Source organism: Scyliorhinus torazame, unplaced genomic scaffold (assembly GCF_047496885.1).
Source record: "Scyliorhinus torazame isolate Kashiwa2021f unplaced genomic scaffold, sScyTor2.1 scaffold_729, whole genome shotgun sequence".
In the NCBI taxonomy this organism is placed as follows: Eukaryota; Metazoa; Chordata; class Chondrichthyes; order Carcharhiniformes; family Scyliorhinidae; genus Scyliorhinus; species Scyliorhinus torazame.
Window position 1 is genome coordinate 49,878 of NW_027308456.1, and position 16,095 is coordinate 65,972.

Below are 16,095 nucleotides of genomic sequence, written 5' to 3' on the forward strand. Positions count from 1 at the left end.
GAGACACGGTGTGTAACCTGCTCCTCAGGTGACAGCAGCGGTGTGTAACCCCCTCCTCAGGTGGGAAACGCGGTGTGTAATCCCCTCCTCAGGTGGGAGACGCGGTGTGTAACCCCTCCTCAGGTGAGAGTCGCTGTATGTAACCCCCTCCTCAGGTGAGAGCTGCGGTGTGTAACTCCCTCCTCAGGTGAGAGCAGCGGTGTGTAACCTGCTCCTCAGGTGTGAGATGCGGTGTGTAACCTGCTCCTCAGGTGTGAGATGCGGTGTGTAACCTGCTCCTCAGGTGAGAGACGCGGTGTGTAACCCCCTCCTCAGGTGAGAGACGCGGTGCGTAACCTGCTCCTCAGGTGAGAGCAGCGGTGCGCATCCCACTCCTCAGGTGAGAGCAGCGGTGTGTAACCTGCTCCTCAGGTGAGCGACACAGTGTGTAACCCCCTCCTCAGGTGAAAGACGCGGTGTGTAATCCCCTCCTCAGGCGACAGACGCGGTGTGTAACCCCCTCAGGTGAAAGACGCGGTGTGTAACCCCCTCCTCAGGTGAGAGACGCGGTGTGTAACCCCCTCTTCAGGTGAGAGCAGCGGTGCGTAACCCCCTCTTCAGGTGAGAGACGCGGCGTGTAACCTGCTCCTCAGGTGTGAGATGCGGTGTGTAACCTGCTCCTCAGGTTAGAGACGCGGTGTGTAACACCCTCCTCAGGTGAGAGACGCGGTGTGTAACCCCCTCCTCAGGTGAGAGACGCGGTGCGTAACCTGCTCCTCAGGTGAGAGCAGCGGTGCGCATCCCACTCCTCAGGTGAGAGCAGCGGTGTGTAACCTGCTCCTCAGGTGAGCGACACAGTGTGTAACCCCCTCCTCAGGTGAAAGACGCGGTGTGTAATCCCCTCCTCAGGCGACAGACGCGGTGTGTAACCCCCTCAGGTGAAAGACGCGGTGTGTAACCCCCTCCTCAGGTGAGAGACGCGGTGTGTAACCCCCTCTTCAGGTGAGAGCAGCGGTGCGTAACCCCCTCTTCAGGTGAGAGACGCGGCGTGTAACCCCCTCTTCAGGTGAGAGCAGCGGTGCGTAACCCACTCCTCAGGTGAGAGCAAGGTGTGTAACCTGCTCCTCAGGTGAGAGCAGCGGTGTGTAACCTGCTCCTCAGGTGGGAGACGCGGTGTGTAATGTGCTCCTCAGGTGGGAGACGGGGTGTGTAACCTGCTCCTCAGGTGGGAGACGCGGTGTGTAACCTGCTCCTCAGGTGGGAGACGCGGTGTGTAACCTGCTCCTCAGGTGAGAGACGCGGTGTGTAACCTGCTCCTCAGGTGGGAGATGCGGTGTGTAACCTGCTCCTCAGGTGAGAGCAGCGGTGTGTAACCTGCTCCTCGGGTGGGAGATGCGGTATGTAACCCCCTCCTCAGGTGAGAGACGCGGTGTGTAACCTGCTCCTCAGGTGAGAGCAGCGGTGTGTAACCCCCTCCTCAGGCGAGAGACGCGGTGTGTAACCCCCTCTTCAGGTGAGAGCAGCGGTGCGTAACCCGCTCCTCAGGTGAGAGCAGCGGTGTGTAACCTGTTCCTCGGGTGGGAGATGCGGTGTGTAACCTGCTCCTCAGGTGAGAGACGCGGTATGTAACCCCCTCCTCAGGTGAGAGACGCGGCGCGTAACCCCCTCTTCAGGTGAGAGACGCGGCGTGTAACCCCCTCTTCAGGTGAGAGCAGCGGTGCGTAACCTGCTCCTCAGGTGAGAGCAGCGGTGTGTAACCTGCTCCTCAGGTGGGAGACGCGGTGTGTAACCTGCTCCTCAGGTGGGAGACGCGGTGTGTAACCTGCTCCTCAGATGGGAGACGCGGTGTGTAACCTGCTCCTCAGGTGAGAGACGCGGTGTGTAACCTGCTCCTCAGGTGAGAGCAGCGGTGTGTAACCCCCTCCTCAGGTAGGAAACGCGGTGTGTAACCCCCTCCTCAGGTGGGAGACGCGGTATGTAACCCGCTCCTCAGGTGTGAGAGGCGGTGTGTAACCCCCTCTTCAGGTGGGAGGCGCGGTGTGTAACCCTCTCCTCAGGTGGGAGAGGCGGTGTGTAACCCCCTCCTCAGGTGGGAGAGGCGGTGTGTAACCTGCTCCTCAGGTGAGAGCAGCGGCGTGTAACCTCCTCCTCAGGTAGGAAACGCGGTGTGTAACCCCCTCCTCAGGTGGGAGACGCGGTGTGTAACCTGCTCCTCAGGTGGGAGACGCGGTATGTAACCCGCTCCTCAGGTGTGAGAGGCGGTGTGAAACCCCCTCTTCAGGTGGGAGGCGCGGTGTGTAACCCTCTCCTCAGGTGGGAGAGGCAGTGTGTAACCCTCTCCTGAGGTGGGAGACGCGGTGTGTAACCTGCTCCTCAGGTGACAGCAGCGGTGTGTAACCCCCTCCTCAGGTGGGAGACGCGGTGTGTAACCCCCTCCTCAGGTGGGAGACGCGGTGTGTAATCCCCTCTTCAGGTGAGAGACGCGGTGTGTAACCCCTCCTCAGGTGGGAAACACGGTGTGTAAACCCCCTCCTCAGGTGGGAGATGTGGTGCATAACCCATTCCTCAGATGAGAGACGCTGTATGTAACCCCCTCCTCAGGTGAGAGCAGCGGTGTGTAACCTGCTCCTCAGGTGTGAGACGCGGTGTGTAACCTGCCCCTCAGGTGGGAGACGTGGTGCATAACCCATTCCTCAGGTGAGAGACGCTGTGTGTAACCCCCTCCTCAGGTGAGAGAGGCGGTGTGTAACCTGCTCCTCAGGTGGGAGAGGCGGTGTTTAACCTGCTCCTCAGGTGAGAGCGCGGTGTGTAACCCCCTCCTCAGGTGGGAGACGTGGTGTGTAACCCCCTCTTCAGGTGAGAGACACGGTGCATAACCCATTCCTCAGGTGGGAAACGCGATGTGTAACCCCCTCCTCAGGTGGGAGAGGCGGTGTGTGACCCCCTCCTCAGGTGGGAAACGCGGTGTGTAACCCCCTCCTCAGGTGGGAAACGCGGTGTGTAACCCCCTCCTCAGGTGGGAGAGGCGCGGTGTGTAACCCTCTCCTCAGATGGGAGACGCGGTGTGTAACCCCCTCTTCAGGTGGGAGGCGCGGTGTGTAACCCTCTCCTCAGGTGGGAGACACGGTGTGTAACCTGCTCCTCAGGTGACAGCAGCGGTGTGTAACCCCCTCCTCAGGTGGGAAACGCGGTGTGTAATCCCCTCCTCAGGTGGGAGACGCGGTGTGTAACCCCTCCTCAGGTGAGAGTTGCTGTATGTAACCCCCTCCTCAGGTGAGAGCTGCGGTGTGTAACTCCCTCCTCAGGTGAGAGCAGCGGTGTGTAACCTGCTCCTCAGGTGTGAGATGCGGTGTGTAACCTGCTCCTCAGGTGTGAGATGCGGTGTGTAACCTGCTCCTCAGGTGAGAGACGCGGTGTGTAACCCCCTCCTCAGGTGAGAGACGCGGTGCGTAACCTGCTCCTCAGGTGAGAGCAGCGGTGCGCATCCCACTCCTCAGGTGAGAGCAGCGGTGTGTAACCTGCTCCTCAGGTGAGCGACACAGTGTGTAACCCCCTCCTCAGGTGAAAGACGCGGTGTGTAATCCCCTCCTCAGGCGACAGACGCGGTGTGTAACCCCCTCAGGTGAAAGACGCGGTGTGTAACCCCCTCCTCAGGTGAGAGACGCGGTGTGTAACCCCCTCTTCAGGTGAGAGCAGCGGTGCGTAACCCCCTCTTCAGGTGAGAGACGCGGCGTGTAACCCCCTCTTCAGGTGAGAGCAGCGGTGCGTAACCCACTCCTCAGGTGAGAGCAGCGGTGTGTAACCTGCTCCTCAGGTGAGAGCAGCGGTGTGTAACCTGCTCCTCAGGTGGGAGACGCGGTGTGTAATGTGCTCCTCAGGTGGGAGACGGGGTGTGTAACCTGCTCCTCAGGTGGGAGACGCGGTGTGTAACCTGCTCCTCAGGTGGGAGACGCGGTGTGTAACCTGCTCCTCAGGTGAGAGACGCGGTGTGTAACCTGCTCCTCAGGTGGGAGATGCGGTGTGTAACCTGCTCCTCAGGTGAGAGCAGCGGTGCGTAACCTGCTCCTCAGGTGAGAGCAGCGGTGTGTAACCTGCTCCTCAGGTGGGAGACGCGGTGTGTAACCTGCTCCTCAGGTGGGAGACGCGGTGTGTAACCTGCTCCTCAGGTGGGAGACGCGGTGTGTAACCTGCTCCTCAGGTGAGAGACGCGGTGTGTAACCTGCTCCTCAGGTGAGAGCAGCGGTGTGTAACCCCCTCCTCAGGTAGGAAACGCGGTGTGTAACCCCCTCCTCAGGTGGGAGACGCGGTATGTAACCCGCTCCTCAGGTGTGAGAGGCGGTGTGTAACCCCCTCTTCAGGTGGGAGGCGCGGTGTGTAACCCTCTCCTCAGGTGGGAGAGGCGGTGTGTAACCCCCTCCTCAGGTGGGAGAGGCGGTGTGTAACCTGCTCCTCAGGTGAGAGCAGCGGCGTGTAACCTCCTCCTCAGGTAGGAAACGCGGTGTGTAACCCCCTCCTCAGGTGGGAGACGCGGTGTGTAACCTGCTCCTCAGGTGGGAGACGCGGTATGTAACCCGCTCCTCAGGTGTGAGAGGCGGTGTGTAACCCGCTCTTCAGGTGGGAGGCGCGGTGTGTAACCCTCTCCTCAGGTGGGAGAGGCAGTGTGTAACCCTCTCCTGAGGTGGGAGACGCGGTGTGTAACCTGCTCCTCAGGTGACAGCAGCGGTGTGTAACCCCCTCCTCAGGTGGGAGACGCGGTGTGTAACCCCCTCCTCAGGTGGGAGACGCGGTGTGTAATCCCCTCTTCAGGTGAGAGACGCGGTGTGTAACCCCTCCTCAGGTGGGAAACACGGTGTGTAAACCCCCTCCTCAGGTGGGAGATGTGGTGCATAACCCATTCCTCAGATGAGAGACGCTGTATGTAACCCCCTCCTCAGGTGAGAGCAGCGGTGTGTAACCTGCTCCTCAGGTGTGAGACGCGGTGTGTAACCTGCTCCTCAGGTGGGAGACGCGGTGTGTAACCCCCTCCGCAGGTGAGAGCAGCGGTGTGTAACTCCCTCCTCAGGTGAGAGCAGCAGTGTGTAACCTGCTCCTCAGGTGTGAGACACGGTGTGTAACACCCTCCTCAGGTGAGAGACGCGGTGTGTAACCTGCTCCTCAGGTGAGAGCAGCGGTATGTAACCCCCTCCTCAGGTGAGAGACGCGGTGTGTAACCCCCTCCTCAGGCGAGAGACGCGGTGCGTAACCTGCTCCTCAGGTGAGAGCAGCGGTGCGCAACCCACTCCTCAGGTGAGAGCAGCGGTGTGTAACCTGCTCCTCAGGTGAGCGACACAGTGTGTAACCTGCTCCTCAGGTGAGAGATGCGGTGTGTAACCTGCTCCTCAGGTGTGATCAGCGGTGTGTAACCCCCTCCTCAGGTGAGAGACGCGGTGTGTAACCCCCTCCTCAGGCGACAGACGCGGTGTAACCCCCTCAGGTGAAAGACGCGGAGTGTAACCCCCTCCTCAGGTGAGAGACGCGGTGTGTAACCCCCTCTTCAGGTGAGAGCAGCGGTGCGTGACCCCCTCTTCAGGTGAGAGACGCGGCGTGTAACCCCCTCCTCAGGTGAGAGCAGCGGTGTGTAACCTGCTCCTCAGGTGGGAGACGCGGTGTGTAACCCCCTCCTCAGGTGAGAGCAGCGGTGTGTAACCTGCTCCTCAGGTGGGAGACGCGGTATGTAACCCGCTCCTCAGGTGTGAGAGGCAGTGTGTAACCCCCTCTTCAGGTGGGAGGCGCGGTGTGTAACCCCCTCCTCAGGTGGGAGAGGCGGTGTGTAACCTGCTCCTCAGGTGAGAGCAGCGGCGTGTAACCCCCTCCTCAGGTAGGAAACGCGGTGTGTAACCCCCTCCTCAGGTGGGAGACGCGGTGTGTAACCTGCTCCTCAGGTGGGAGACGCGGTATGTAACCCGCTCCTCAGGTGTGAGAGGCGGTGTGTAACCCCCTCTTCAGGTGGGAGGCGCGGTGTGTAACCCTCTCCTCAGGTGGGAGAGGCAGTGTGTAACCCTCTCCTCAGGTGGGAGACGCGGTGTGTAACCCCCTCTTCAGGTGGGAGGCGCGGTGTGTAACCCTCTCCTCAGGTGGGAGACACGGTGTGTAACCTGCTCCTCAGGTGACAGCAGCGGTGTGTAACCCCCTCCTCAGGTGGGAGACGCGGTGTGTAACCCCCTCCTCAGGTGGGAGACGCGGTGTGTAATCCCCTCTTCAGGTGAGAGACGCGGTGTGTAACCCCTCCTCAGGTGGGAAACACGGTGTGTAAACCCCCTCCTCAGGTGGGAGATGTGGTGCATAACCCATTCCTCAGATGAGAGACGCTGTATGTAACCCCCTCCTCAGGTGAGAGCAGCGGTGTGTAACCTGCTCCTCAGGTGTGAGACGCGGTGTGTAACCTGCTCCTCAGGTGGGAGACGCGGTGTGTAACCCCCTCCGCAGGTGAGAGCAGCGGTGTGTAACTCCCTCCTCAGGTGAGAGCAGCAGTGTGTAACCTGCTCCTCAGGTGTGAGACGCGGTGTGTAACCTGCTCCTCAGGTGAGAGCAGCGGTATGTAACCCCCTCCTCAGGTGAGAGACGCGGTGTGTAACCCCCTCCTCAGGCGAGAGACGCGGTGCGTAACCTGCTCCTCAGGTGAGAGCAGCGGTGCGCAACCCACTCCTCAGGTGAGAGCAGCGGTGTGTAACCTGCTCCTCAGGTGAGCGACACAGTGTGTAACCTGCTCCTCATGTGAGAGATGCGGTGTGTAACCTGCTCCTCAGGTGAGAGCAGCGATGTGTAACCCCCTCCTCAGGTGAGAGACGCGTGTGTAACCCCCTCCTCAGGCGACAGACGCGGTGTGTAACCCCCTCAGGTGAAAGACGCGGTGTGTAACCCCCTCTTCAGGTGAGAGCAGCGGTGCGTGACCCCCTCTTCAGGTGAGAGACGCGGCGTGTAACCCCCTCTTCAGGTGAGAGCAGCGGTGCGTAACCCACTCCTCAGGTGAGAGCAGCGGTGTGTAACCTGCTCCTCGGGTGGGAGATGCGGTGTGTAACCTGCTCCTCAGGTGAGAGCAGCGGTGTGTAACCCCCTCCTCAGGTGGGAGACGCGGTGTGTAACCCCCTCCTCAGGTGGGAGACGCGGTGTGTAATCCCCTCTTCAGGTGAGAGACGCGGTGTGTAACCCCTCCTCAGGTGGGAAACACGGTGTGTAAACCCCCTCCTCAGGTGGGAGATGTGGTGCATAACCCATTCCTCAGATGAGAGACGCTGTATGTAACCCCCTCCTCAGGTGAGAGCAGCGGTGTGTAACCTGCTCCTCAGGTGTGAGACGCGGTGTGTAACCTGCTCCTCAGGTGGGAGACGCGGTGTGTAACCCCCTCCGCAGGTGAGAGCAGCGGTGTGTAACTCCCTCCTCAGGTGAGAACAGCAGTGTGTAACCTGCTCCTCAGGTGTGAGACGCGGTGTGTAACACCCTCCTCAGGTGAGAGACGCGGTGCGTAACCTGCTCCTCAGGTGAGAGCAGCGGTGCGCAACCCACTCCTCAGGTGAGAGCAGCGGTGTGTAACCTGCTCCTCAGGTGAGCGACACAGTGTGTAACCTGCTCCTCAGGTGAGAGATGCGGTGTGTAACCTGCTCCTCAGGTGAGAGCAGCGGTGTGTAACCCCCTCCTCAGGTGAGAGACGCGGTGTGTAACCCCTTCCTCAGGCGACAGACGCGGTGTGTAACCCCCTCAGGTGAAAGACGCGGTGTGTAACCCCCTCCTCAGGTGAGAGACGCGGTGTGTAACCCCCTCTTCAGGTGAGAGCAGCGGTGCGTGACCCCCTCTTCAGGTGAGAGACGCGGCGTGTAACCCACTCCTCAGGTGAGAGCAGCGGTGTGTAACCTGCTCCTCAGGTGAGAGACGCGGTGTGTAACCTGCTCCTCAGGTGGGAGACGCGGTGTGTAACCCCCTCCTCAGGTGAGAGCAGCGGTGTGTAACCTGCTCCTCAGGTGAGAGCAGCGGTGCGTAACCCACTCCTCAGGTGAGAGCAGCGGTGTGTAACCTGCTCCTCGGGTGGGAGATGCGGTGTGTAACCTGCTCCCCAGGTGAGAGCAGCGGTATGTAACCCCCTCCTCAGGTGAGAGACGCGGTGTGTAACCCCCTCCTCAGGCGAGAGACGCGGTGTGTAACCCCCTCTTCAGGTGAGAGCAGCGGTGCGTAACCCGCTCCTCAGGTGAGAGCAGCGGTGTGTGAACTGCTCCTCAGGTGAGAGCAGCGGTGTGTAACCTGCTCCTCAGGTGAGAGACGCGGTGTGTAACCCCCTCTTCAGGTGAGAGACGCGGCGTGTAACCCCCTCTTCAGGTGAGAGCAGCGGTGCGTAACCCACTCCTCAGGTGAGAGCAGCGGTGTGTAACCTGCTCCTCGGGTGGGAGATGCGGTGTGTAACCTGCTCCTCAGGTGAGAGCAGCGGTGTGTAACCTGCTCCTCGGGTGGGAGATGCGGTGTGTAACCTGCTCCTCAGGTGAGAGCAGCGGTATGTAACCCCCTCCTCAGATGAGAGACGCGGTGTGTAACCCCCTCCTCAGGCGAGAGACGCGGTGTGTAACCCCCTCTTCAGGTGAGAGCAGCGGTGCGTAACCCACTCCTCAGGTGAGAGCAGCGGTGTGTTACCTGCTCCTCAGGTGAGAGCAGCGGTGTGTAACCTGCTCCTCAGGTGAGAGACGCGGTGTGTAACCCGCTCCTCAGGTGGGAGACGCGGTGTGTAACCCCCTCTTCAGGTGAGAGACGCGGTGTGTAACCTGCTCCTCAGGTGAGAGCAGCGGTGTGTAACCTGCTCCTCAGGTGAGAGCAGCGGTGTGTAACCTGCTCAGGTGAGAGACGCGGTGTGTAACCCGCTCCTCAGGTGGGAGACGCGGTGTGTAACCCCCTCCTCAGGTGAGAGCAGCGGTGTGTAACCTGCTCCTCGTTTGGGAGAGGGGGTGTGTAACCTGCTCCTCAGGTGAGAGCAGCGGTGTGTAACCTGCTCCTCAGGTGAGAGCAGCGGTGTGGAACCTGCTCCTCAGGTGAGAGCAGCGGTGTGTAACCCGCCACCTCCTCAGGTGGGAATCCTTTAAAAGCCAGCAGAGGACAACTAAAAAAAAAATCAATAAGGGGGAGGAGAAGATGAAATATGAGTGCAAGCTAGCAAGTAATATAAAAGAAGGTAGGAAGAGTTTTTTCAATCTATAAAAGGTAAGAGAGAGGTAAAAATAGACATTGGACCACTAGAAAATGTGGCTGGAGAAATAATAATAGGAAACAAAGAAATGGCAGCCGAACTGAATAGTTACTTTGCATCAGTCTTCACGGTGGAAGACACCAGTGGGATGCCAAAGCTCCAGGAGAATCAGGTGTCAGAGGTGAGTGCAGTGACCATTACGAAGGAGAAGGTTCTGGGAAACTGAAAGGTCTGAAGGTGGATAAGTCACCTGGACCGGATGGACGACACCACAGGGTCCTAAAAGAGAGAGCTGAGGAAATTGTGGAGGCATTGGTGGTGATCTTCCAGGAATCACTGGAGGCAGTAAGGGTCCCAGAGGACTGGAAAGTAGCTAATGTAACACCCCTGTTTAAGAAGGGAGGGAGGCTGAAGATGGAAAATTATAGGCCGGTTAGCCTGACTTTGGTCATTGGTAAGATTTTAGAGTCCATTATTAAAGATGAGATTGCGGAGTACTTGGAAGTGCATGGTAAAATAGGACTGAGTCAGCACGGCTTTGTTAAAGGGAGGTCGTGTCTGACAAATCTGTTAAGAGTTCTTTGAGGAGGTAACAAGCAAGTTAGACAAAGGAGAGCCAGTGGACGTGATTTATTTAGATTTCCAGAAGGCCTTTGACAAGGTGCCGCATTGGAGACTGTTAAATAAGTTAAGAGCCCATGGTGTTAAGGGCAAGATCCTGGCATGGATAGAGGATTGGCTGACTGGCAGAAGGCAGGGAGTGGGGATAAAGGGGTCTTCTTCAGGATGGCAGCTGGTGACTAGTGGTGTACCTCAGGGTCGGTGCTGGGACCACAACTTTTTACAATATACATTAATGATCTGGAGGAAGGAACTGAAGGCACTGTTCCTATGTTTGCAGATGATATAAAGATCTGTAGAGGGACAGGTAGTATTGAGGGAGCAAGGGGGCTGCAGAAGGACTTGGACAGGCTAGGAGAGTGGGCAATGAAGTGGCAGATGGAATACAATGTGGAAAAGTATGAGGTTATGCACTTTGGAAGGAGAAATGGAGGCATAGACTATTTTCTAAATGGGAAGGTGCTTCGGAAATCAGAAGCACAAAGGGATTTAGGAGTCCTTGTTCACGATTCTCTTAAGGTTAACGTGCAGGTTCAGTCGGCAATTAGGAAGGCAAATGCAATGTTTCTTTTTTTAAATAAATTTAGAGTACCCAATTAATTTTTTCCAATTAAGGGGTAATTTCGCGTGGCCAATTCACCTACCCTGCATATCTTTGGGTTGTGGGGGCGAAACCCACGCAAACACGGGTAGAATGTGCAAACTCCACACGAACAGTGACCCAGAGCCAGGATCGAACCTGGGACCTCGGCGCCATGAGGCAGCAGGGCTAACCCACTGCGTCACCGTGCTGCCCCAGCAAATGCGATGTTAGCATTCATGTCAAGAGGGCTAGAATACAAGACCAAGACCCCATTTGGAGTATTACCATAAGACATAGGAGTGGAAGTAAGGCCATTCAGCCCATCGAGTCCACTCCACCATTCAATCATGGCTGATTTCAACTCCATTTACCCGCTCTCTCTCCATAGCCCTTAATTCCTCGAGAAATCAAGAATTTATCAACTTCTGTCTTAAAGACACTCAACATCCCGGCCTCCACCGCCCTCTGTGGCAATGAATTCCACAGACCCACCACTCTCTGGCTGAAGAAATTTCTCCTCATCTCTGTTCTAAAGTGACTCCCTTTTATTCTAAGGCTATGCCCCCGGATCCTAGTCTCCCCTGCTAATGGAAACAACTTCCCTACATCCACCCTATCTAAGCCATTCATTATCTTGTAAGTTTCTATTAGATCTCCCCTCAACCTCCTAAACTCCAATGAATATAATCCCAGGATCCTCAGACGTTCATCGTATGTTAGGCCTACCATTCCTGGGATCATCCGTGTGAATCTCCGCTGGACCCGCTCCAGTGCCAGTATGTCCTTCCTGAGGTGTGGGGCCCAAAATTGCTCACAGTATTCTAAATGGGGCCTAACTAATGCTTTATGAAGCTTCAGACGTACATCCCTGCTTTTATATTCCAAGCCTCTTGAGATAAATGACAACATTGCATTTGCTTTCTTAATTATGGACTCAACCTGCAAGTTTACCTTTAGAGAATCCTGGACTAGGACTCCCAAGTCCCTTTGCACTTGAGCATTATGAATTTTGTCACCGTTTAGAAAATAGTCCACGCCTCTATTCTTTTTTCCAAAGTGCAAGACCTCGCACTTGCCCACGTTGAATTTCATCAGCCATTTCTTGGGCCACTCTCCTAAACTGTCTAAATCTTTCTGCAGCCTCCCCACCTCCTCCATACTACCTGCCCCTCCACCTATCTTTGTATCATCGGCAAACTTAGCCAGAATGCCCCCAGTCCCGTCATCTAGATCGTTAATATATCAGGAGAACAGCTGTGGCCCCAACACTGAACCCTGTGGGACACCACTCGTCACCGGTTGCCATTCCGAAAAAGAACCTTTTATCCCAACTCTCTGCCTTCTGCCTGACAGCCAATCGTCAATCCATGTTAGTACCTTGCCTCGAATACCATGGGCCCTTATTTTACTCAGCAGTCTCCCGTGAGGCACCTTATCAAAGGCCTTTTGGAAGTCAAGATAGATAACATCCATTGGCTCTCCTTGGTCTAACCTATTTGTTATCTCTTCAAAGAACTTTAACAGGTTTGTCAGGCACGACCTCCCCTTACTAAATCCATGCTGACTTGTCCTAATCTGACCCTGCACTTCCAAGAATTTAGAAATCTCATCCTTAACAATGGATTCTAGAATCTTGCCAACAACCGAGGTTAGGCTAATTGGCCTATAATTTTCCATCTTTTTCCTTGTTCCCTTCTTGAACAGGGGGGTTACAACAGCGATTTTCCAATCCTCTGGGACTTTCCCTGACTCCAGTGACCTTTGAAAGATCATAACTAACGCCTCCACTATTTCTTCAGCTATCTCCTTTAGAACTCTAGGATGTAGCCCATCTGGGCCCGGAGATTTATCAATTTTTAGACCTTTTAGTTTCTCTAGCACTTTCTCCTTTGTGATGGCTACCATATTCAACTCTGCCCCCTGACTCTCCGGAATTGGTGGGATATTACTCATGTCTTCTACTGTGAAGACTGACGCAAAGTACTTATTTAGTTCCTCAGCTATTTCCTTGTCTCCCATCACAAAATTACCAGCGTCATTTTGGAGCGGCCCAATGTCAACTTTTGCCTCCCGTTTGTTTTTAATGTATTTAAAGAAACTTTTACTATCATTCCTAATGTTACTGACCTAAAGTTAAAGGTGTTAACTAGGGTTCAGGGTGAGCACATTCCTCTTAGTGAGAAGGGTAAAGCTGGTAGATATTCACAAATATCCCCATCCTCAATGATAGGAGAAACTAGCAAATCAGTACAAAAAATAAGGCTGAAGGATTTCCAACCATCTTCAGCTAGAAGTGTCAAGTGGATGATCCAATCCTCTTTCAGTGATCCCTTACATCACATTTACCAGTCTTCAGCTAATTTGTGATATTACACCATGTGATTAAGAAATGGTTGAAGATAGTGATTTGATTTAATGAACTTCTGCAATTAATCTGAGATAGCTCACAGATCATGCTTTCGTAGTTTCCTGTGTTTAGATTTAGTAACCTCGTTTCAGATTATCCGAAACTAGGTTCCTCAATCAAAACACAGGAAACTACGAAAGCATGATCTGTGAGCTATCTCAGATTAATTGCAGAAGTTCAACATCATCCAGCCCTAGCCCCTCCTTCCCCCCACCAGTGTAATTTTACACTTGGTACAATGTTACACTTGGATTTAACAAAAAATGACTTGGGATTCAATAATTAATTTTCTCTTCTTTTTTTATAGAGTACCGAATAATTGTTTTTACAATTAAGGGGCAATTTAGTGTGGCCAATCCACCTACCCGGCACATCATTTTGGGTTGTGGGGGTGAGACCCATGCAGGCACAGGGGATAGTGCAAACCCCACACGGACAGTGACCTGAGGCCAGGATCGAACCCGGGTCCTCGGCGCCGTGAGGCAGCAGTGCACCACCGTGCTGCCCTGACCATATCAAATATGAACAGGAGGCCATTTAGCCCTTTGAGCCTGCTCTGCCATTTAATAGGATCTTGCCTGATCTAACACTCACTATGTCCACTTTCGTGCCTCAATTCCCCAACTGATTAAAAACCTATTGATCTCAGACTTGAAAGTGTTCAAGGACTCGGCCTCCACAGCATCCTGGGTAAAGAATTCCAAAGAGTCACCACTCTTTAAGAGAAGGAAAAAAGCCACAGAGAACAGCAACACAAGGAAACAACTTAAATGAATACATTCTCACCTATCCAAGATCATAAATAGAAATTTGCCCTTTTTATCTTACAAATTTAGAATACCCAATTCATTTTTTCTCATTAAGGGACAGTTTAGTGTGGCCAATCCATCTACCCTGCACATCTTTGGGTTGTGGGGGTGAAACCCACGCAAACACGGGGAGAATGTGCAAACTCCACACGGACAGTGACCCAGAGCTGGGATCGAACCTGGGACCTCGGCGCCGTGAGGCAGCAGTGCTAACCACTGCAGCACCGTGCTGCCCGAAGAATTTGCCGGTTGGCCCATTGAGATTGCTCGCCAGTCCAAAGATCATGGCTGATCTGATTGTAGCCTTCACTGCATCTTTCTTCTTGGGCTCCATAACCCTGAACTCCCTTCTTGATCAAAAATCTGTCTAACTCAGCCTCGAATATATTCAACAACCAGCCTCCACTGCACTCTGGGGAAGAGAATTATAAAGACTAACAACCCTCAGAGGGAAGAAATTCCTCTTAAGCTGTCTTAAATGGAAGCACCTTAATTTTAAACAGTTCCCCCCCCCCCCCCCCCCCAGTGCTAGATGCCACACTGTACCCCAAAAAGAAACAAAATGATTTTTTATTCATTATTACAGGACATGGCCAGACCAGCATTTACCCAATTACCCTTGATAAAGTGGTGGTGAGCTGCTTTCTTCAACTGCTGCAGTCCATGTGGTGTAAGTACACCCATAGTGCTGTTAGGGTGGGAGTTTTGACCCAGGGGCAGCAACATAATATATAATATATTATTCCCAAGTCAGGGTAATGAGTGCTGCCAATGTTCGTCGGTGGTAGGTTTGACTGTTTGTGGAAGGTGAAATGAAAATCGCTTGTCACAAGTCGGCTTCAAATGAAGTTACTGTGAAAAGCCCCTAGTCGCCACATTCCGGGGAATGTCCGATTGACTGAACAGCACAGCTTTCAGGACTTGTGGGAGGAAACCGGAGCCCCCGGAGGAAACCCACGCACACACGGGGAGGACGTGCAGACTCCGCACAGACAGTGACCCAAGCCGGAATCGAACCTGGGACCCTGGCGCTCTGAAGCAATTGTGCTAACCAGTGTTGCCATGCCAACCCCGGTTCCCAGTCACCGTGCGAATCTCCTCACCATTCAGCCCCTCTGCTGTTGTGGGAGGTTTGCCCTCCACATCCCTCACAACAATGCCGCTGTCCTCGTTCATTCCTCACACACAAACCCACCATTGCCCATTAAACATCACCTCAGCAGCCCGCAACCAGCAGCGCAATCTCCTTCCGGGGTCACCGACTGCCGGAAGCGCCGCCCAGGTAACCCCGGCAACGTCACCAAACCCCGCAAATAGGCAGGACAAGCCCCGGGCCCCGCCCCCTGACCTTTCCCGGGCCCCGCCCATTGACCAGTCCGGGCCCCGCCCCCATACCAGCCGGGCCCGCCCCAGCTACGGGCCCCGCCCCCTGACCAGTTCCTGACCCGCGCACAGCCAGACCCCGCCCCCCCGCCCCCGCCCCCCCCGACCCCGCCCCGACCCCGCCCCGACCTATCATCCGGTTGCTACGGGAGTTGAGGGTTTGCAGCCGGTTCAGAAAGTTCACGGGGATTGTTCCCGGGTGTTGGGAGGTTGTTCCCGGTTGTTGGGAGGTTGTTCCCGGTTGTTGGGAGGTTGCCCCCGGTTGTTGGGAGGTTGCCCCCGGTTGTTGAGAGGTCGCTCCCGGTTGTTGGGAGGTTGCTCCCGGGTGTTGGGAGGTTGCTCCCGGTTGTTGGGAGGTTGCTCCCGGTTGTTGGGAGGTTGCTCCCGGGTGTTGAGAGGTTGCCCCCGGTTGTTGGGAGGTTGCTCCCGGTTGTTGAGAGGTCGCTCCCGGTTGTTGGGAGGTTGCTCCCGGGTGTTGGGAGGTTGCTCCCGGTTGTTGGGAGGTTGCTCCCGGGTGTTGGGAGGTTGCTCCCGGTTGTTGAGAGGTTGCCCCCGGTTGTTGGGAGGTTGTTCCCGGTTGTTGGGAGGTTGTTCCCGGTTGTTGGGAGGTTATTCCCGGTTGTTGGGAGGTTGTTCCCGGTTGTTGGGAGGTTGCTCCCGGTTGTTGGGAGGTTGCTCCCGGTTGTTGGGAGGTTGCTCCCGGTTGTTGGGAGGTTGCTCCTGGGTGTTGGGAGGTTGCTCCCGGTTGTTGGGAGGTTGCCCCCGGTTGTTGAGAGGTCGCTCCCGGTTGTTGGGAGGTTGCTCCCGGGTGTTGGGAGGTTGCTCCCGGTTGTTGAGAGGTTGCCCCCGGTTGTTGGGAGGTTGTTCCCGGTTGTTGGGAGGTTGTTCCCGGTTGTTGGGAGGTTATTCCCGGTTGTTGGGAGGTTGTTCCCGGTTGTTGGGAGGTTGCTCCCGGTTGTTGCGAGGTTGCCCCCGGTTGTTGGGAGGTTGTTCCCGGGTGTTGGGAGGTTGCTCCCGGTTGTTGGGAGGTTGTTCCCGGTTGTTGGGAGGTTGTTCCCGGTTGTTGCGAGGTTGTTCCCGGTTGTTGGGAGGTTGCTCCCGGTTGTTGCGA

General features: G+C 55.6%; 1 protein-coding gene across 3 annotated transcripts in view; it reads right to left on the reverse strand.

The window, feature by feature from the left end:
• The window catches only part of LOC140406629 (coiled-coil domain-containing protein 160 homolog), a 33,127-nt gene extending 18,268 nt beyond the window's left edge, over positions 1–14,859 (reverse strand). The window contains exon 1 of one of the 3 annotated variants that reach the window (XM_072494631.1): positions 14,817–14,859. Coding sequence is in view for 2 of the 3 variants with exons in the window: in XM_072494629.1 (XP_072350730.1) it covers positions 14,797–14,799 (3 nt within the window). In the remaining variant the exon portion in view is untranslated. Of the gene's footprint in view, positions 1–14,704 lie in introns of all 3 variants that reach the window. The other 2 variants (XM_072494629.1, XM_072494630.1) reach the window with 2 other exon arrangements.
• Positions 14,860–16,095: the final 1,236 nt, after the last annotated feature.